This window comes from Scyliorhinus torazame, chromosome 10, assembly GCF_047496885.1.
Source record: "Scyliorhinus torazame isolate Kashiwa2021f chromosome 10, sScyTor2.1, whole genome shotgun sequence".
Lineage (NCBI taxonomy): Eukaryota > Metazoa > Chordata > Chondrichthyes > Carcharhiniformes > Scyliorhinidae > Scyliorhinus > Scyliorhinus torazame.
In genome coordinates, this window is record NC_092716.1 from 112,564,161 (window position 1) to 112,585,847 (window position 21,687).

General features: G+C 47.9%; 1 protein-coding gene across 1 annotated transcript in view; it reads left to right on the forward strand.

The window, feature by feature from the left end:
* Positions 1–21,291, forward strand: part of aars1 (alanyl-tRNA synthetase 1) — a 61,468-nt gene extending 40,177 nt beyond the window's left edge. Inside the window, exons 16-21 of the mRNA XM_072518614.1 lie at positions 823–931; positions 2,401–2,514; positions 5,100–5,219; positions 17,018–17,104; positions 17,211–17,324; positions 20,776–21,291. Of these exons, the coding sequence (XP_072374715.1) occupies positions 823–931; positions 2,401–2,514; positions 5,100–5,219; positions 17,018–17,104; positions 17,211–17,324; positions 20,776–20,949 (718 nt within the window). The 3' untranslated portion in view covers positions 20,950–21,291. The remainder of the gene's footprint in view (positions 1–822; positions 932–2,400; positions 2,515–5,099; positions 5,220–17,017; positions 17,105–17,210; positions 17,325–20,775) is intronic.
* Positions 21,292–21,687: the final 396 nt, after the last annotated feature.

A 21,687-nucleotide genomic window follows, 5' to 3' on the forward strand; every position in this document is an offset into this window, starting at 1 on the left:
CCCTCAGTAACCTGGGATAGATCCCATCCGGACCTGGGGACTTGTCCACCTTAATGTCTTTTAGAATACCCAAAACTTCCCTCTTCCTTATGCTGACTTGATCTAGAGTTTTTAAACATCCATCCCTAACCTCAACATCCGTCATGTCCCTCTCCTTGGTGAATACCGATGCAAAGTATTCATTAAAAATCTCACCCATTTCCTCTGGCTCCACGCATAAATTCCCTCTTTTGTCTTTGAGTGGGCCAATCCTTTCCCTAGTTACCCTCTTGCTCCTTATATCCGAATAAAAGGCTTTGGGAGATAGAGATATTTCATGACCCCTTTTAGCCCTCTTTATTGCACGTTTGAGTTTTGTCCTACTTTCCCGATATTCCTCCAAAGCTTCATCAGTTTTAAGTCGCCTAGATCTTATGTATGCTTCCTTTTTCATCTTAGCTAGTCTCAGACACGGGGAGAACGTGCTGACTCCACACAGACAGTGACCCAGCAGAGAATCGAACCAGGGGCCCTGGCGCTGTGAAGCCACAGTGCTAGCCACGTGTGCTACCGTGCTAGCATTTTGTTTTTCCCATTAAATCGCGCCCAATATTTTCTAATATTTGAACAATGGTTCCACACTCCTAAACCCATTGAAAATATTGCTTTGTTTAGCAAAATTGTTGTTACCGTGAGATTTTATGTTGAACTAGTGAAACACAACAATTTTGATTCAGTGAAATGCTTGTTTTCTGACTTCAGAACTTAGGATCCAGTAACTTTGTTATACTGAGGTCCCTTTCCCCCCATGGTAATTGCATCAATTTTTTTTATATGCTCCAGGCACTTGCAGAACTCTCGCCATGCTGGCTCTTTTGTGATCGTAACGGAAGAAGCTATCGCCAAGGGCATTAGGAGAATAGTGGCAGTCACAGGAACCGAGGCTCAGAAGGTTAGTGGTTGTGCTTGACAAACACCCTTAGTCGGCTGGAAACTTTGGAGGATTCGGTTCCCCCTGTGGCAGGATGACGTTTTTTGGATTGCTGCATTTTATTCCTGATCACTGAAAAGTAAACTGTTTCAGCTTATTTGCAGTGTTGCTGACACAAGCTCTACTATTCTGGTAATAAGCCTAAAGGGTCATGTCTCCTGTTGATCGCCTGGTGAGTACCTCCTGGTGTGGTAATGAGCCATAGATCAGAGGTCCCTCAGGTCAGTCCCCTTGTCTGCGCTGAATCAATTAAGGCGAGACTGGGATGCCACAATTGGTAAGCAATAGGTTAATCAGAAGAAAATTGTCAGATTTGCTTCTGATCATTAACTGGTCACCCCTGCTGAAAATGGACCTTCCTGGGTGTTGGTTGAAGGTAGGACTTGAGTTCGGTGATGCCCTGTATAGTCAAATTTGCATCCCATATTTTAACACTCATTCTCTAAACTCGTGCATAAAGAATGGTCACTTGGGCAAGCTACTGATCCTCCTGGAACTGCATCTCATGATGGTCGTCAGTTTGAGGAGAGGAGGAAAGGGAACTGGATTTTACTTTTAATTTTATAAGACTTTGACATGAGGTACTTGAAAGACCAAGGAAGTCTTTATATTTATTTGAGTCAAAAACCTCGCATGCTGTTTCCTGTATACTTTTAAAATCTTTCATAACTTCCATTTCCCCTGTGCATGCACTCCGTATCTTATGCTATCTCATGTGCATATACTCCATCTCATTCATTTTTTAAAAATATATAAATTTAGAGTACCCAATTCATTTTTTTTCCAATTATGGGGCAATTTAGCGTGGCCAATCCACCTACACTGCACATCTTTGGGTTGTGGGGACGAAACCCACGCAAACACGGGGAGAATGTGCAAACTCCACACGGACAGTGACCCAGAGCCAGGATCGAACCTGGGACCTCAGTGCCGTGAGGCAGCAATGCTAACCACTGCACCACCATGCTGCCCCCTCCATCTCATTCATGCTAACTCTCGTGCATTGTTTTATATGTGTTGTCCCCTTTATTTGCTCCATCTCATCCATGCTCCTCTCTAATCCATGTTTTTTTGCATTCTTTGCTGTCTTTCCAAGTATGCTGTGTGCTTTGTACAGATTATATGCCCCTTGTGAATGCCCCTATGTCTCTCGCGTGTCCTGTCCCTTTTGTGTGCTCGCTGTCTCTCTCTTAGCTCCTATGTCTCTCGCGTGCCCTGTCTCTTTTGTGTGCTCTCTGTCTCTTAGAGAATTTGCTTTGTGTATTTATCTCATGCAGATTTTGACTGTTTCTGTCTCTTTCTCTCACACACTTTAACCATGGCTGTACATCCGAGGTCGATGGCAGTTAATGGTGTCGTACTGATTAGTTGCTGGATGTGCTAAGACTGATGCAGGGCCTCTGTGATTTGAATGCCCTTGTCTTTTATAGGCACTAAGAAAGGCAGAGACACTGCAGAAATCTCTTGTTGCTCTAGAATCAAAGGTCCAAGTCCAGACGTCACCAAATAAAGAGATCCAGAAAGAGATTGCAGATCTCACAGAGGTAAATTCAAGAATTCTGCATACTTGATAACTTCATATATTTGAAATAATTGGTTTGAGTATAGTGTTCGGAATAGATTTTAAAAATTAAATCTGAATTATTGACATACAACTGTGGTCCTCTGTACAGGGTGGTAGGGATGGGACCCCTTGAATGATATAGAATGGTATAATTGAGTGAGAGAGGTTGTGATGTCTTTATGGATGTGCTAGCAATTGGATGAATGACCGTCCTCCTATCTGTCAATCTTGGCACATTTAATTTGCTTGTGATCCTTTTCAAATGATTATTCTGGAACCTTCCAATGAACAGCAGCATTATTGGGATCATAAAGCTGACACACATCAGTGTGCAGCTTAAAGAAAAGTGGTCCAAAGGATGATAGAGTAAACAAAGATTGAACTGGGTAAAACAAGCCACCAGAAATAAACTCCTACCCCAAGTGAGAACCTTGACAGAAACACTTTGCAGAGCGAAATGGGTCAAGTGGAGTGAGACGAGGATGAAAGGTGTGAGAATTGCAAAGTCACTGATTATCAGCACATTTACTTTGGAAAGTATTTCTACGTTGCAAAAGGTCCCAAGGTACTGAGGGTTGAGATAGAATCATAGAATCCCTCCAGTACAAAGGAGGCCATTCGGCCCATCGAGACTGCACTGACCCTCTGAAAGAGCACCCTACCTAGGCCCACGCTGCAACCCTGTAAACCCACCTAACATTTTGAACACTAAGGAGCTAAATTGTCATGGCCAATCCACCTAACCTGCACATAGAACATACAGTGCAGAAGGAGGCCATTTGGCCCATTGGGTCTGCACCAACCCACTTCAGCCCTCACTTCCACCCTATCCCTGTAACCCAAAAACCCCTCCTAACCTTTTTTGGTCACTAAGGGGAAAAGTTTTATCATGGCCAATCCACCTAACCTGCACATCTTTGGACTGTGGGAGGAACCTGGAGCACCCGGAGGAAACCCACGTAGACACGGAGTAAACGTGCAGACTCCGCACAGACAGTGATCCAGCGGGGAATCGAACTTGGGACACTGGCGCTGTGAAGCCACAATGCTATCCACTTGTGCTACCGTGCTGCCCACATCTTTGGTTTGCGGAAGGAAACTGGAGCATCCGGAGGAAAGCCACGGGGAGAACATACACCCAGATCCCTCTGCATCTCCAAGATCTGCAATCACTCGTCATTTAGATAATTATGCTTTTTTATTCTTCCCGCCAAAATGGACAATTTCACATTTTCCCACATTGTACTCCATTTGCCAGATCTTTGCTCACTCACCTAACCTATGTGTATCCCTTTGTAGTCTCTTTATCTCCTCTTCACAACTTAATTCCCCATCTTTGGGTCTTCAGCAAATTTAGCTACCATGTCTTCAGTCCCTTCATCCAAGTCATTTATATAAATTGTAAAAAGTTGAGGCCTCTGTGGCACACCACTCATTACATCCCGCCAATCAGAAAAATGTCCATTTATGCAAATATTTCCTGTTTTCTATCCATGCATAATGTTACCCTCGGCACCATGAGCTTTTACTTTCCGCAATAACCTTTGTTGTGGCACCTTATCAAATACCTTCTGGAAATCGAAGTACAGTACATCCACCAGTTCTCCTTTATCCACAGCACATGACTGACTCCTTCAAAGAAGTCCACATTCCACAGATGAAACACAACACCTCTCCTGCCACTGTTACTTAGGTTGTTTAATTAATGTAATTACTTTCTTAATTAACTTTGAATAATTCCTGTGCATACTACAATTTACTATGCTTACTATTAGTACCTATAACTCGGAATTGTACGTTTCCTAATTACACTATTATGTGTATTAGTTATTTAAAGTTTTAATTATTTTAATTATTTAGATCTTCCCTAAATCTGCTGTCCTAAACTGGCTATTAACGCATTGTCCCTTACACTAAGCACTTAGCAGCCAATCAACTTACTAGTTTCCTGTTATGTCAGCTTTTTTCACTTATTTTCGTCAAACTGAGCGTGCGCTTCTCACAGCAGCTGAAATGGTGCATTCCACTGCTCTGGGCTGTCTCTTGCAGGTCCACACCTACTCCCAGGTAGGTTAGGCTGCATTCCGATCCACGGGCATAGGCGCGCCACTGCTCCGGGCTGTCTCCTGCAGGTCTGCTCTGACTCTCAGTTAGGTGGACCATGGGGGCAACCCTTCCTGAATTATGATTTGTGGGTCCTTTAGCATCGACGGCATGGTAGCACGTGGTTAACACAGTTGCTTCACAATGCCAGGGATCCGGGTTTGATTCCCGGCTTGGGTCACTGTCTGTGCGGAGTCTGCACATTCTCTTCATGTCTGTGTGGGTTTCCTCCGGCTGCTTCGGTTTCCTCTCACAAGTCCCGAAAGACGTGCTTGTTAAATAAATTGGACATTCTGAATTCTCCCTCCGTATACCCGAACAGGAGCCATAGTGTGACGACTAGGAAATTCTCACAGTAACTTCATTGCAGTGTTAATGTAAGCCTACTTGTGACACTAATAAAGATTATTATTATTTCATAATTAATGAGAGGGAATTTTCCTTATGTCTGTTTAATTGTAGATGATTAGTGCTGCAGTTATTCCTCAGTGGCAGAAGGATGAGCTGAGGGACAAGCTGAAGTCATTAAAGAAGGTTATGGATGATCTGGACAGAGCCGGTAAAGCTGACCTGCTGAAGAAAGTGAGTAATCATATCCATTACTAGTTACTGTTTCTCTGAATGGTACTGTTTCATCCCAAAGATCCTCATGGAGGATGAGAAAAGTCACTGAATGTTCTATTTATGGAAACACTGATGCTTTTGCTCATAAATCCTAACTGGATGTTCTACTCCAGAAAGCCATTTGGTAAAGGATGGTCCTGGAGCCTATCTTTACTCTTGCATTTATTTACAGAAAGATATATTACATGCATTTATCTCCTAACTCAAGCACACCTCTTTATATCTGCTGAAGTGAAATCCTAATTAATGCTCATCACCTGCTTAAACTAAACACGATTCATATACGCTTGGTTATTGGCCTTTCATTCAGCAAGGTTTAATCTAGGGCGCCAACATTGATAACAGATGTTTTTACGTTTCCTGTTTATCTTGGTCCCATCTGGAAGGGCATTCTCCATTAATCTACACCAATTTTGACCCTGGTTTCCTCCACCCCCATTGAGTGACTGACCATCAATTGATTCAGCTCCTCCAAGTGGTGTTGGGAATCCATTTGTAAAGATTATCTGACCCTTTTTTTTTGTAGATCATCTGCACCCCTCGTTCCTTCGCTCCAGAAGTGCCTCCAGTTGTTGCTTGAGCCTGATTATCATAACATTTACAGTGCAGAAGGAGGCCATTTGGCCCATCGAGTCTGCACCGGCTCTTGGAAAGAGCACCCCACCCAAGGTCAACACCTCCACCCTATCCCCATAAACCAGTAACCCCACCCAACACTAAGGGCAATTTATCATGGCCAATCCACCTAATCCGCACATCTTTGGACTGTGGGAGGAAACCGGAGCACCCGGAGGAAACCCACGCACACACGGGGAGGATGTGCAGACTCCGCACAGACAGTGACCCAAGCCGGAATCGAACCTGGGACCCTGGAGCTGTGAAGCAATTGTGCTATCCACAATGCTACCGTGCTGCATATACTTCGGGCTTCATATCCAATCCTGGTATCTTATTTCACAACTGTCTTCTCATTTGGTTGAGAGAAGTTCACCTAATTTACTTCAGGGTTTGACCAAATGTCCGAGGCTATTGAAGTACTGTACGGAGAGCGTGCGGTATTTTTGGGGCTGCTGTTTTTCACATTAAAGCGCTATGTTTAGATAACACTTGATTTGACTTGATTTATTGGCACATGCACCCAAGTACAGTGAAAATTATTTTTCTGTGGCCAAGGGAACGTACACAGTACGTACATAGTAGACAAAAGAATAATCAACAGAGAACATTGACAAATGGTACATCGACAAACAGTGATTGGTTACAGTTCAGAACAAGGGGCCAAACAAAGCAAATACATGAGCAACAGCAGCATCGGGCGTCGTGAATAGTGTTCTTACAGAGAACAGATCAGTCCGAGGGGGAGTCGTTGAGGAGTCTTGTAGATGTGGGGAAGAAGCTGTTCCTCTGTCTGGATGTGCGGATCGTCAGAATTGTGTACCTTCTGCCTGATGGAAGAGTCTGGAAGAAAGCAATGCCTGGGTGGGAGGGGTCTCTGATAATGCTGTCTGCCTTCCTGAGACAGCGGGAAGTGCATACAGAATCAATGTGGGGGTGGCAAGCTTGTGTGATGCGTTGGGCCGAGTTGACCACACTGCAGTTTCTTGCGATCTTGAGCTGAGCAGTTGCCATACCAAGCTGTGATACAGCCGGATAGGATGCTCTCTATCGCACATCTGTAGAAGTTTGTGAGAGGCGATGCAGACATTCCAAATTTCCTTAGCTTCTGACAAGTGTTCTGACAAACATTTATTCCTCCGATGTGGTAGACACCACTGTTGTATTATATTGTGTATATGTGTATTACGGTAAGGCCCCTGTACTACAGGTATGGGGGTAGATCCCTGCCTGCTGGCTCCGCCTGACTTCACCCATTTCGTAAGCTGCTGGAGGAAGCCACACATCTGTGTAATAAAGCCTCGATTACATTCTACTCTCGTCTCGTCGTAATTGATAGTGCATAAATTTATTACACAGAGATTTTTCAGAGATGGACCTCCGCATCAAGCCGGATCGCCTGCAGCTGCATTCTCAAGCAGACAACGCCAGAAAGGACTTCCAACATTAGGTAGCTTGCTTTGAAGCATACATCGGGTCTGCACCAGACCCAATCTCAGAAGCACAGAAGCTCCAGATTCTGTACATCCGGCTGAGCTCCAACGTTTTTCCCTCATCCAGGACGCACCTACCTACGCAGAGGCCATGGCGCTACTGAATGAGAATTACGCTCAGCAGACCAGCAAGATCTACGCCAGGCACCTCCTATCCATGCGGCACCAACTTCCCTGGTGAGTCTGTGGAAGATTTCTGGTGTGCCCTGCTCCAGGCATTACCTGGCCGGCAGGAGATTCACTCTCCTCACTGACCAACGGTCGGTTGCCTTCATGTTTAACAACACACAGCGGGGTCAGATCAAAAACGCTAAAATATTGAGGTGGAGGATCGAGCTCTCCACCTACAATTACGAGATTTTGTATCGCCCGGTAAGCTCAACGAGCCCCCCCCGATGCCCTGTCCCGAGGTACATGTGCCAGCGCACAAGTGGACCGACTCCGGACCCTGCACGAAGATCTCTGTCACCCGGGAGTCACCCGCATTTACCACTTCATTAAGGCCCGCAATCTGCCCTACTCCATCGAGCAAGTCAGGGCTATCACCAGAGACTGCCAGGTCTGCGCGGAGTGTAAACCGCACTTCTACCGGCCGGACCTTGCGCACCTGGTGAAGGCCACCCGCCCCTTTGAACGCCTCAGCGTGGACTTCAAAGGGCCCCTCCCCTCCACCGACCGCAACACTTACTTTCTTAATGTGGTTGACGAGTATTCCCAATTCCCCTTCGCCGTCCTATGCCCCGATATGACGTCTGCCACCGTCATCTAAGCCCTCAACACCATCTTCGCTCTGTTCGGTTTCCCCGCCTACGTCCACAGCGACCGGGGAGCCTCATTATGAGCGAGGAGCTGCACCACCACCTGCTCAACAGGGGCATTGCCTCAAGCAGGATGACCAGCTACAACCCCAGGGGAAACGGGCGGGTGGAGCGGGAGAATGGGACGGTCTGGAGGGCAGAATTCTCCCGGCCACCCGCTGGCAGGAGGTCCTCCCCGACGCACTTCACTCCATTCGGTCGCTCCTGTGCACCGCGACCAACGAAACCCTCCAAGAAAGTCTCTTTGCCTTCCCCAGGAAGTCCACCTCCGGGGTTTCACTCCCAACATGGCTGGCAGCTCCAGGACCCGTTCTCCTCCACAAGGCGGACCCGTTGGTTGAGAGAGTACAGATACTCCATGCGAACCCGCAGTACGCCTACATAGCGTACCCCGACGGCCGCCAAGACACGCTCCCGGAGTCACCGAAGACCAAGCCGACGTGAGTCGCCACCAGCACTGCGGCGCTCTTAACAACAGATCAAGGCGCCCGATCGTCTAAATTTGTAACCTTCTCTGTAATTTTAAAACCAATCTGTATGTATATAGTTTTCCACCACCCCCGCTGGACTCATTTTTAACTGGGGGTGAATGTGGTAGTCACCACTGTTGTATTATATTGTATATATGGGTATTACTGTAAGGCAGTAATATACTACAGGTACGGGGGTAGATCCCTGCCTGCTGGCTCCGCCCAGGAGACGGAGTATAAATGTGTGTGCTCTCCGAACAGCAGCCGTTTCGTAAGCTGCTGGAGGAGGCCACATATCTCTGTGTAATAAAGCCTTGATTACATTCTACTATCATCTTGTCGTAATTCATAGTGCATCATCCGACAAATAACATCAGAAACCAGGGTGGAATTATCTGTTTTTGAGGTGGCAGGCGGCTCTGGTGGCACCTTTCTTGCTGGCCAGAATGGTGAGATCCTGGGCTTGGAACCTCATTGTTTTTGCACAGGTAAGTTCCCCTCCGAGTCACCTGGCGCGCTGGGAGCTGACTCATCTGCCCGCTGTCAGCTGCGGGTTCGAAGGTCATGGCGTCATTAATTAAGCACCTGTCCAGCACATTCCTATCCTAGCCCACCCATCTTCAGGCCATGCAGGATGTCAGCAACCCAGAGGAAGAGGCTAGCAGCCTTAATCAGTCTGTTCCTTGATCCAACCACCATCTCCCATTTGAACCTTTATCCATTGCATCTTAAGTCTTTGTGCATCCCTTTCCAGTAAATGATGTGATGTCCCTTTAACCCTTGTTTTTGAGCTTTCCCTGCAGCCTTGTCGGGCTCCAGCTTCCCTCCACTCGGTTTTCTCACTGCCTTCCTTTGTCCATCTTCGTCATCCATCTCCTTGCCTGGCCTCACTTCACATTCCACCCCCTGTTGAACTTCGGATCTTTGATGTGGTGGCTGACTGAGTTCCACAGTGTCTGGCACTCCAAGCGCTGATCCGAGTCACTGACACAGGAGGCTCCATGGGTCCAGCAGCAGGGGACTGTCCATGAAGACCAGCTCAGCACGGAGACGGAGGGCTGGAACCGGTCTGCCCCAGCAGAATGGTGAATAGCACATCAGGAGCAGCACAGCTCTATGGCAGAAAGGCTTTCTTGCACTCCCTTCAAAGTCTCTTGTGACCTGAGGACCGTCTTGTGTACATCGCTCTTTAGCAATTGGGTTTTCGACTGACGTAATTTCACACTGGGCTGGCGCAAGATTGGATGACCTGACTGGATGCTGGCAGTCAACAATTTTAATCAGTTTTCATGAGATGCAAATGGTTACCAGCCAGCAAGGAGAGCAACCTGTCATTAACCCGCCATTGAGAGAATTGCAACACGATTATACGTAGGGTTTCTAACTTTTTGGCTCCCGCCATTTCTCTTCTCTGGTCCATCACCAAACCCACCACGGGCAGGATGGGAAAATTCTACCCCAAGTGTTCAACATCAGGTTGTCAACAACAACCTGCATTTATATATCAACTATAACATAGCAAAATGTAGCACTAGAGGGAGATAGTGGTAATGTCACTGGACTAGATGCCCAAGCTAATTCTCTGGGAGGGGTGGGTTCAAATCCCACCACGGCAGCTGGTGGAATTTAAATTCAATTAATAAATCTGGAATATAAAACTAGTCTCAGTAATGGCGACCATGAAACCAGCATGATTGTTGTAAAAATCCATCTGGTTCACAAATATCCTTTAGGGAAGGAAATCTGGACTTCCGGGTGCGACGATGACTAGCTAAGTCGCACGTTTCGGCACCTCCCGTTTCAACGGACTTTTGGGCTATCGGGAGACCCAACGGAAATTTTCAAAGGCTAAACCCAGTGTGAGGCGACATAGGAAGGAGTCCCCCCCGGGTGTGGATGAAAAGAAGTGATAGTAGTGGCCAGATTGTGGAGGATCCTCTGGAGCAGTGGCAGAGAAGGGAAGGGAGAAGCAAGATGGCGGCTGAGGGAGCCCAGTTAGTATGGGGCCTGGAACAGCAGGAGTTCCTCCGGCGATGTGTGGAGGAGCTCAAGAAGGAGGTGCTGGCGCCGATGCTGCAGGCGATTGAGGGGCTGAAGGAGACGCAAAAGACCCAAGAGATGGAGCTCCGTGGAGTGAAGGCAAAAGCTGCCGAAAATGAGGACGAGATACAGGGCTTCGTGGTGAAGACGGAGACGCACGAGGCGCTACACAAGAGGTGTACGGAGAGATTGGAAGCCCTGGAAAATAGCTCGAGGAGGAAGAACTTGAGGATTTTGGGTCTTCCCGAAGGGGCAGAGGGAGCGGACGTTGGGGCGTACGTGAGCGTGATGCTCCATACCTTAATGGGAGCTGAGGCGCCCCCTGGAAGTGGAGGGAGCGTACCGGGTCCTCGTGAGACGACCAAAGGCAGGGGAAACACCGCGAGCAATAGTGGTGAGATTCCACCGCTACAAGGACAGGGAGATGGTCCTGAGATGGGCTAAGACGACACGGAGCAGCAGATGGGAGAACGCGGTGATCCGCGTCTACCAAGATTGGAGTGCGGAGGTGGCGAGAAGGAGGGCGAGTTTCAATCGGGCCAAGGCGGTGCTCCACAGGAAGAAAGTGAAATTCGGAATGTTGCAGTCAGCAAGACTGTGGGTTACACACCAGGGCAAACACCACTACTTCGAGACGGCAGAGGAGGCGTGGACATTCATTCAAGAGGAGAAGTTGGACTAGATTTGGGAAAGGATGTTTGGAATGAAGTAGTGAGATGGTGGCAAGAAATTGTAAATCAGATGGGGGAATTTTTTTCCCCTCGGAGGGGGACACAAAGAAATGTGGGCGCCGATGGGGATGGGGAAGGAGAGAGGGAGCTGCACCATTAGGGGCGGGGCCGAGAGGGAAGCGCGGGCTCTGTTCCCGCGATATGGAAAGTGTGGCGGGAAAAGGTAGGAACGAGGGGGCCTCACACGCAGGGAGGCTAAGGATAAACGGGGGAAGCCGAGGTCAGCCAGAGTTTGCTGACTCCGGGAAGCAATATGGGGGGTGCAATCAAGCTAGAGCGGGATCTAGCGGGGGGGGGATTAACTGGGTTGCTGCTGCTGATAAGGGGAAGGGGAAGCTGTTACGGGATGGGACGGGAGGGTGCTGTCTGGGGGACAAGCGGTTGCGTGGGAACCGCGTGAGGAGCTGGTTTAAAAAAGGGGATGGCTAGTCGACGAGGGGGGGGGGTAAAGAGCCCCCCCAACCCGGTTGATCACGTGGAACGTGAGAGGGTTGAATGGGCCGATTAAGAGGGCAAGGGTATTTGCGCACCGCACCTAAAGAAGCTAAAGGCAGACGTGGTTATGCTTCAGGAGACGCACCTGAAACTGGTGGATCAGGTCAGATTAAGAAAAGGATGGGTGGGACAGGTATTCCACTCGGGCTTGGATGCGAAAAATAGAGGGGTGGCAATATTGGAGGGGAAACGGGTATCGTTTGAGGCGAAGACCATAGTGGCGGACAGTGGGGGTAGGTACGTGATGGTGAGTGGCAGATTGCAAGGTGAAGCGGTGGTGCTGGTGAACGTATATGCCCCGAACTGGGATGACGCAAACTTTATGAAGCGTATGTTGGGGTGCATCCCGGACCTGGAGATGGGAAAGTTGGTAATGGGGGGGGACTTCAACACGGTGCTGAACCCAGGGCTGGACCGGTCCAGATCTAGGACCGGGAGGAGGCCGGCAGCGGCCAAGGTGCTTCAGAGCTTTATGGAGCAGATGGGAGGAGTGGATCCCTGGAGATTTACTAGACCGAGGAGTAAAGAGTTTTCCTTCTTCTCCCACGTTCATAGAGTGTACTCCCGGATAGATTTCTTTGTCCTGGGAAGGGCGCTGATCCTGAAGGTGGCAGGAGCGGAGTACTCGGCTGTAGCCATTTCAGATCATGCCCCACATTGGGTAGATCTGGAACTAGGTGAGGAAAAGGAGCAACGCCCACTTTGGAGATTGGACATGGGACTGTTGGTGGACGAGGGGGTATGTGGAAGGGTGAGGGGATGTATTGAAAGATACCTAGAGGTCAATGATGACGGAGAGGTCCAGGTGGGAGTAGTCTGGGAGGCGCTGAAGGCGGTGGTGAGAGGGGAGCTGATTTCCAAAGGGCCCATAAGGGGGACCAAGAGGGTAAAGAAAGGGAGAGACTGATTGGGGAGATTATGAGGGTGGATAGGCAATATGCGGAGGCTCTGGACGAAGGGCTACACCGGGAAAGACGGAGACTACACACGGACTTTGACTTGTTGACCACGGGTAAGGCGGAGACGCAGTGGAGGAAGGCACAGGGAGTACAGTATGAATACGGAGAGAAGGCGAGCCGACTGCTGGCCCAACAACTTAGAAAGAGGGGGGCGGCGAGAGAGATCGGAGGAGTTAGAGACGAGGAGGGAAGGATGGAACAGAGAGCGGAGAGGGTGAACGGGGTATTTAAGGTATTCTACGAGAGGTTGTATAAGGCCCAACCCCCGGAAGGGAAAGAGGGAATGATGCATTTCCTAGACCAGTTGGAGTTCCCGAAGGTTGAGGAACAGGAGAGGACAGGACTGGGAGTGCAGATTGAGGCAGAGGAGGTGGTAAAAGGAATCGGGAACACGCAGGCAGGGAAGGCCCCGGGACCAGATGGGTTCCCGGTGGAATTCTATAGGAAATATGTGGACCTGCTGGCCCCACTCTTGACGAGAACCTTCAATGAGGCTAAGGAAAGGGGGACACTACCCCCGACGATGTCGGAGGCGACGATATCGTTGATCCTGAAAAGAGACAAAGACCCGCTGCAGTGCGGGTCATACAGGCCCATCTCCCTCCTGAACGTAGATGCCAAGTTATTGGCCAAAGTGATGGCGACAAGGATAGAGGACTGTGTCCCTGGGGTGGTGCATGGTGACCAAACAGGATTTGTTAAAGGGAGGCAATTGAATACCAATATACGGAGGTTGTTGGGGGTGATGATGATGCCCCCACCGGAGGGGAGGCGGAGATAGTGGTGGCTATGGATGCAGAGAAGGCATTTGATAGAGTGGAGTGGGACTATTTGTGGGAGGTACTGAAGAGATTTGGATTTGGAGAGGGGTTCATTAGATGGGTTCGGCTCCTATACGGGGCCCCGGTGGCAAGTGTGATTACGAACAGGCAACGATCCGACTCCATCCGACTATATAGGGGCACAAGACAGGGGTGCCCCCTGTCCCCGTTACTGTTTGCGTTGGCAATTGAGCCATTGGCCATAGCGCTGAGGGGCTCTAGGAAGTGGAGAGGGGTACTTAGAGGAGGAGAAGAACATTGGGTGTCATTATACGCGGATGATCTGCTGTTATATGTCGCGGACCCAGTGGAAGGGATGCCTGAGATAATGCAGACACTCAGGGAGTTTGGAGAGTTTTCGGGATACAAACTGAATATGGGGAAGAGTGAGTTGTTTGTGGTGCACCTGAGGAGGGTAACAAGAGATTTCCGGTATTTAGGGATCCAGGTGGCCAGGGACTGGGGAACCTTGCATAAGCTTAACTTGGCACGACTGGTAGAGCAGATGGAAGAGGACTTTAGGAGGTGGGACATGGCGCCCCTGTCATTGGCGGGCAGGGTGCAGGCGGTTAAAATGGTGGTCCTTCCGAGGTTTCTTTTTGTGTTCCAGTGCCTCCCTGTACTAATTACAAAGGCCTTTTTTAAGAAGGTGGACAGGAGCATCATGAGCTTTGTGTGGGCCGGAAAGACCCCAAGGGTAAAGAGGGGGTTCCTGCAGCGCAGTAGAGATAGAGGGGGATTGGCACTGCCGAGTCTGAGTGATTATTATTGGGCCGCTAACGTGTCTATGATATGTAAGTGGATGAGGGAAGAAGGAGCGGCGTGGAAAAGGCTGGAGATGGCGTCCTGTAGGGGAACTAGCTTAAAAGCACTGGCAACGGCGCCGCTGCCGTTCTCCCCGAAAAGATACACCACAAACCCAGTGGTGGTGGCGACTCTGAAGCTTTGGGGGCAGTGGAGACGACATTGAGGCGTGACGGGAGGCTCAGTGTGGTCCCCGATAAGGACCAACCACAGGTTCGTCCCGGGAAGGATAGACGGGGGATTTCAATCTTGGCAGCGAGTAGGAATTGCGCAACTGAAGGACTTGTTCTTGGACGGGACGTTCGCGAGTCTGGGAGCACTGACAGGAAAATACGGGTTGCCACCTGGGAATGCATTTCGCTATATGCAAGTGAGGGCATTTGTGAGGCATAGATGAGGGAATTTCCGCAGCTCCCGGCGCAAGGGATCCAGGACAGAGTGATTTCGGGGGCATGGGTGGGTGATGGTAAGGTGTCCGATATATACAGGGAAATGAGAGGCGAGGGGGAGACGATGATAGAGGAACTGAAAGGAAAATGGGAGGAGGAGCTGGGGGAAGAGATTGAGGAAGGGCTGTGGGCAGATGCCCTAAGTAGGGGAAATTCCTCGTCCTCGTGTGCCAGGTCAGCCTGATCCAATTCAAGGTACTACGTATGACGGGAGCAAGATTGAGCAGGTTTTTTGGGGTGGAGGATAGGTGTGGGAGGTGCGAGGGAAGCCCGGCGAACCACACCCACCTGTTTTGGTCATGCCCGGTATTGCACGGGTTCTGGGTGGGTGTGGCAAAAGTGATTTCAAAGGTGGTGGGGGTCCGGGTCGAACCAAACTGGGGGTTGGCTATATTCGGGGTTGCAGATGAGCCGGGAGTGCAGGAGGCGAGAGAGGCCGATGTTCTGGCCTTTGCGTCCCTAGTAGCCCGGCGAAGGATTCTACTTATGTGGAAAGCTAAACCCCCGGGCGTGGAGGCCTGGATAAACGGGGTTTATAAAATTGGAGCGGATAAAGTACGCACTAAGAGGTTCGGCTCAAGGGTTCACCAGGCGGTGGCAACCGTTCCTCGACTATCTCGCAGAGCGATAAGGGAAAATAGGAAAGACAACAGCAGCAACCCAGGGGGGAGGGTGCATTCGGGTCTTTGGGGTTTTTTTGTGTGTTGTTACATATTTGTTGTTCATAGTTATCTTCTCAATGTTACTATTTCGTTTTGTTTTTCTTTTTACTTGTGTTGGTACTTGCTGTTAGTTAATATATTATTTTTAAAACGATCAATGTATATATTGTTACAAAGTTGTAAAAATGGAAAAATTCTTGGTTGATCGAAAAACTTTAATAAAATATATTTTTTTAAAAAGAGAAGGAAATCTGCCATCCTTACCTGCTCTGGCCTCTTATGTGACCCCCAGACCCACAGTCGTGTCCTTTTGAAATGTTCGATTCATGGGCAATTAGGGGTGGGAAACTAATGCAGGATATGCCAGCGATTCCCATGAAAGAATTTAAAACATCTTGCAGTGTTTCACAAGTATATTTATCAAGTTCACAGATACACTATCAAACAAAATTTAACATGGATCCACATTAGGAGAAATTAAGGCAGATGACCAAAACGTTGGTCAAAGGGTAGGTTTAAGGAACATTCTAAAAGGGGAAAGAGAAGTAGAGTGATTTAGGGGCTACAACAGCTGAAGGCCTGGCCACCAGTGGTGGAGCAGTTAAAATCAGAGATGCACAAGAGGCCAGATTTGGGGGAGTGCAAAGATCTCCGAGGATTGTAAGGCTGCAGGCTACAGAGACCATGGATTGAATTCAAAACAATGGTGCAAGTTTTCAAATTGAGGTGTTGCTTCAGCAGAAACCAGTGTAGGTGAGCGAGCACAGGGAAGATGAGTGAATAGGAACTGCTGTGAGTTTGGAAATAGGCAGCAGAATTTTGGATGAGCTCAAGTTTATGAAGGTGGGGGAGCTGGATGATAAATCAGAAGTACATTGGAGTTGTCAAGCCCAGAAGTAAAGTCGCCATAGTCCCAGATGACCTTTTTGAGGGGGGAGAGCTGACTGGTGGTGATTTAACCTGAGGATCACCACACCTCCGGTGAGGGAGCGAGGTTGAGAAGGCGGGACCTTCATGAATAACCTCAACCGGTACAGGAATTGAACCCATGCTGTTGGCCTCGCCCTGCATCACAAACCAGCTGCCCAGCCAACTGGCCCCTGATTAAATCTATCACCAGAAGTAACCAGGGCATGGATGAGGGCTTCATCTGCAGAGCTGAGGCAGTGGCGGAGTCAGGTGGAAGTGGAAATAGGTGGTTTGTACAAATATACAATACGTTTTAGTCTGGAGGATAATAAAAACAGATTTATAATTTTCCCTTGTGTTTATCCCCCTTTCGTCCTCCAAATATTCTATTTTTGATTGTCATGTCCTTGAATCATTTGCTACAATGAATAATCACCTTTCTGTGGAACAAAATAGTTGGATTATTATTTATGTTTGATTTCATTGTCAGGTACGGGAGAAGACCAAGCAGTTCATAGATGCTAATCCGAACCAACCCCTGGTGGTCATGGAAATGGAGGCAGGGGCACCAGCCAAGGTGAGGGAAACCGTCCAAACAGTTATTGCAGCTGGATTGAATTGCTGCTTGAATCTTGGGGCAAGATAGTATTCTGCCTGACCATGTGTTATGTTGTTTCCACCAGGCATTGAATGAAGCGCTCAAGCTGTTTAAGTCACACTCCCCTCAGACAGCAGCTATGCTGTTCGCTGTGGACAGCGATGCAGGAACGATCACATGCTTATGCCAGGTGCCCCAGGTAAAGATAGAAATTTCAATGCTGACAAGGGCAGTGTTTCTTGTTTCAAGAGACCAATTGGATCTAGCTTCGAACTGAGTGTTTTCTTGAACACATTGAGTCAGGCAATTTCAACCATTGGCAAAAGTTGGAATGTATAATATAATTGAGGGGTTTATTCTCTGGAGTGATTTAATGATGTGAATTGCAAGAACAGATTGTGAGCAGTTTCTAACGTGCACCCTGTGCCCTGGTTAGGCGCACCCCAAAGTAAGTCTGTGTTCCGCCTGCCTAAGATGGCGGTTTTTCGAGCTGAACAGCAAAGCCTCGTATATAATGTAGATATCCCTCTACTCCCGAACATTATAGCCGCAGAGTAAATGGGGAGACGGGAAAATAATACTGCAGCAACAAATTAGTTAAATGGCACCTATAAACACAGTAAAAGGTTCTGTTTTACAGGAGTATTAACAGGCAAATGTTTACTGAGACACAGATATTGTCTCAATATGAACAGTGAACATGACAAATGTTTTAAGAAGGGAGAAATAGCAATTCCTGTTCTAAATCTGTGTTTAGGGCTAAAGCAGCTTAAGGCACTGCTGCCAATGGTGGAACAATTCAAACCAGGGAAGCTCAAGAGGCCAGAATTGGAGGAACACAAATCTTGGAGGGTTGTAGAATACCTGTTATTGCATTTGTTGGTTGAGTCCCTACGCGATGGTGTTTCGGAGCAGAAATTATTTTTGACAATATTCCTCGTCTTCTCCTGAAGGTGCAGCACATTGGTAGTAATTATTTCAATATGCTGTGTGTGCCCTCTAATACTCCATCCTTGGGGTCATTCTTCATCTGTTAAAGGTTCGTTAGCCTGTTCCACCATGAAGTATGTCACATTCAAGCCCAAACCTCTCGTCGCCTGTCCTGCACTGTTGTACACTCCCCAGCAGGGACAACTGGTTAGCAATTTTTTTTTCTCGCCCCCACTAATCATGAGGAACTGGTTCCAGTTGTTGCATCTCAGCTACTTGTTTTAGCTGAGACCAGCTAACTCAGCACAGACTGTAGGAACATATAAGCAGGAGTAGGCTTTTCAACCCTTGGAGTCTGTTCGCTAGACTCATGGCTGATATTATATCAGATATTGAACCTGCATCATCTGTCTCCTTGGGTGTTTAAAGGGAACAGTGTAGAGGGAGCATTACTCTGTATCTAACACCGTGCTGTACTTGACATGGCAGTTTTTGATGGGGCCGTGTTGAGGGAGCTTTACTCTGTATCTACTCTGATGGAGGCAGTGTAGAGGGAGCTTTGCTCTGTCTCTAACCCTGTGCTGTACCTGCCCTGTGAGCGTTTGATGGGGGCAATGCAGAGGGAGCTTTACTCTGTATTTACTCTAATGGGGACAGTGTAGAGGGAGTTTTACTCTGTATCTAACCCCGTGCTGTACCTGTCCTGGGAGTGTTTGATGGGGACAGTGTAGAGGGAGCTTTACTCTGTAACTAACCCTGTGCTGTACTTGACCTGGGAATGTTTGAAGGGAACAGTGAAGAAGGAGCATTACTCTGTAGCTACTCTGTCTTACTGCAGTTATACAGGACCTTGTTGAGACCACACCAGGAGAATTGTGTGCAGTTTTGGTCTCTCTGCCTAAGAAAGGATATAGTCACAATAGAGGGAGTGCAGCGGAGGTTCATTAGACCAGTACTGGGGTTGGCGGACTTTCCTCGGAGGAGAGATTGGTTCAACTGGGCCTGTACTCACTGGAGTTTAGAACGATGAGCAGAGATCTTATTGGAAGGTATTAAATTCTCAATTAGTTTGAGGATTGAAACAGGTTTATGTGGAGAGCACAGGGCAGTGGGATTAGTTTTGGATTGATACAGGGCTATGGAGAGAGAGCAGGACAGTGAAATTTGTTTGGGGATTGATACAGGGCTATCGTGAGAGAGTGGAGCAGTGGGATTAGTTTGGGCATTGGCACTGGGCTATGGTGAGAGAGTGGAGCAGTGGGATTAGTTTGGGGATTGATACAGGGCTATGGTGAGAGAGCAGGGTAGTGAGATTAGTTTGGGGATTGATACAGGGCTATGTGTAGAGAGTGGAGTAGTGGGATTAGTTTGGGCATTGGTACTGGGCTATGGGAAGAGCGCAGGACAGTGGGATTAGTTTCTGATGCTGGGCTATTGGGAGAGAGTGGGACAGCGGGTTTAATTTGGGGCTTAATACAGGGCTAGGGAGAGCAGAGCAGTGGAATTAGTTTGGGGATGATACAGGGCTATAGGGAGAGAGCAGAGCAGTGAGATTAGGCCTTTGACAAGGTACCACATGGTAGGTTGTTGCACAAGGTTAAATTGCATGGGATCCAGGGTGAGGAAGCCAATTGGATACAAAATTGGCTTGATGACAGAAGACAAATGGTGGTTGTAGAGAGGTGTTTTTCAAACTGCAGGCCTGTGACCAATGGTGTGCCTCAGGGATCAGTGCTGGGTCCACTGTTACTTGTTATTTATATTAATGATTTGGATGAGAATTTAGGAGGCATGGTTAGTAAGTTTACAGATGACACCAAGATTGGTAGCATAGTGGACAGTGAAGAAGGTTATCTAGGATTGCAACGGGATCTTGATCAATTGGGCCAGTGCGCAGAAGGAGATCGAATCGGGGCAGGACCTACTCAGTTAATGGTAGAGTTGGGGAGAGTTATAGAACAAAGAGATCTAGGAGTACAGGTTCATAGCTCCTTGAGAGTGCAGTCACAGGTGGACAGGGTGGTGAAGAAGGCATTTGGCATGCTTGGTTTCATTGCTCAGAACATTGAATACAGGAGTTGGGATGAGTTGTTGAAGTTGTACAAGATATTAGCAAGGCCGCACTTGGAATACTGTATACAGTTCTGGTCACCCTATTAAGGAAAGGATATTATTAAACCAGAAAGAGTGCAGAAAAGATTTACTAGGATGCTACTTGATTGTTTGAGTTATAAGGAGAAGTTGGGACAGATTGGGACTTTTCTCCCCGGAGCATAGAGGCTTAGGGGTGAACTTTTCGAGGTCTATAAAATAATGAGGAGCATAGATAAGGTAGATACTCAACATCTTTTCCCAAGGGTAGGGGAGTCTAAAACAAGAGGGCACAGATTTAAGGTGAGAGGGGAGAGATGCAAAAGGGTCTATAGGGGCAATTTTTTCATACACACGGTGGTGAGTGTCTGGGACGAGCTGCCAGAGGCAGTAGTACCGGCGGGTACAATTTTGTCTTTTAAAAAGCATTTAGTCAGTGATTTGGGTAAGATGGTTATAGAGCGATATGGGCCAAATGCCGGCAATTGGGACTGGCTTAGTGGTTAAAAACTGGACTGCACGGACAAGTTGGGCCGAAGGGCCTGTTTCCATGCTGAAAACCGCCATGACTCTATGACTCTGACTTCTAGTTTTGTATTATTCCTTCCTTTTTACATTTAACCTTTCAGGAAGTGGCAAGCAGGGGACTGAAAGCCAGTGATTGGGTCAACCACATCTTGGATCTGCTAGACGGCAGAGGAGGAGGAAAGGACATGTCTGCCCAAGCCACAGGGAAAAACATCAACAGCCTCGACAAGGCACTGAAGCTGGCAACTGACTTTGCTGAACTTAAAATAAAATGAGACCTCCAAAACGAACTTTAAAAGTTGCAATTAAATATCACTTGAAAGACTGTCCTGTGGTGGGGGTCAGGGGCTTCTCTGTTCTGAGGGTCAGAGCTGCTGCTGCTGAGGTGGTCGTGTTCTCTACCAGGTGACAAATAGTAATGCTGCCTGTTGATATTAAAACCATGAATGTCTGTCTGAATATGTCAATAGAACAACTATGTAATTGGTCACTTGTTAAATCGTCTACATGTTGCAATGCCTACATTTAGTCTGTCTTTAATGGAGTTAAAAAAAGGGACTGGTCATGACAAAATTTGTGCTTTTTAATTCATTAAAAAAAACATTTTCACCCACAAACTTACTACAATACTGGTTACTGTACTCATTACTCAGATTCAGAATCACCAGTCTTTTGTTCGCTGCCTGTTACATAGAACATAGAACAGCACAGAACAGGCCCTTCGGCCCTCGATGTTGTGCCGCACATTGTCCGAAACCAAGATCAAGCTATCCCACTCCCTGTCATTCTGGTGTGCTCCATGTGCCTATCCAATAACCGCTTGAAAGTTCCTAAAGTGTCCGACTCCACTATCAATTTACCGCTGCCTCGCGTTACCTAGTGAAATGTTAACATTTTCCGGGAGACCATAATAATGAAACCTTTATTATATGAACTGGGAATTGTAATCTCACTTGTGGCTCCACATGTACTTCTGCAAACTCCTGAAAGGTAGACCGATTTCACACTTTCAC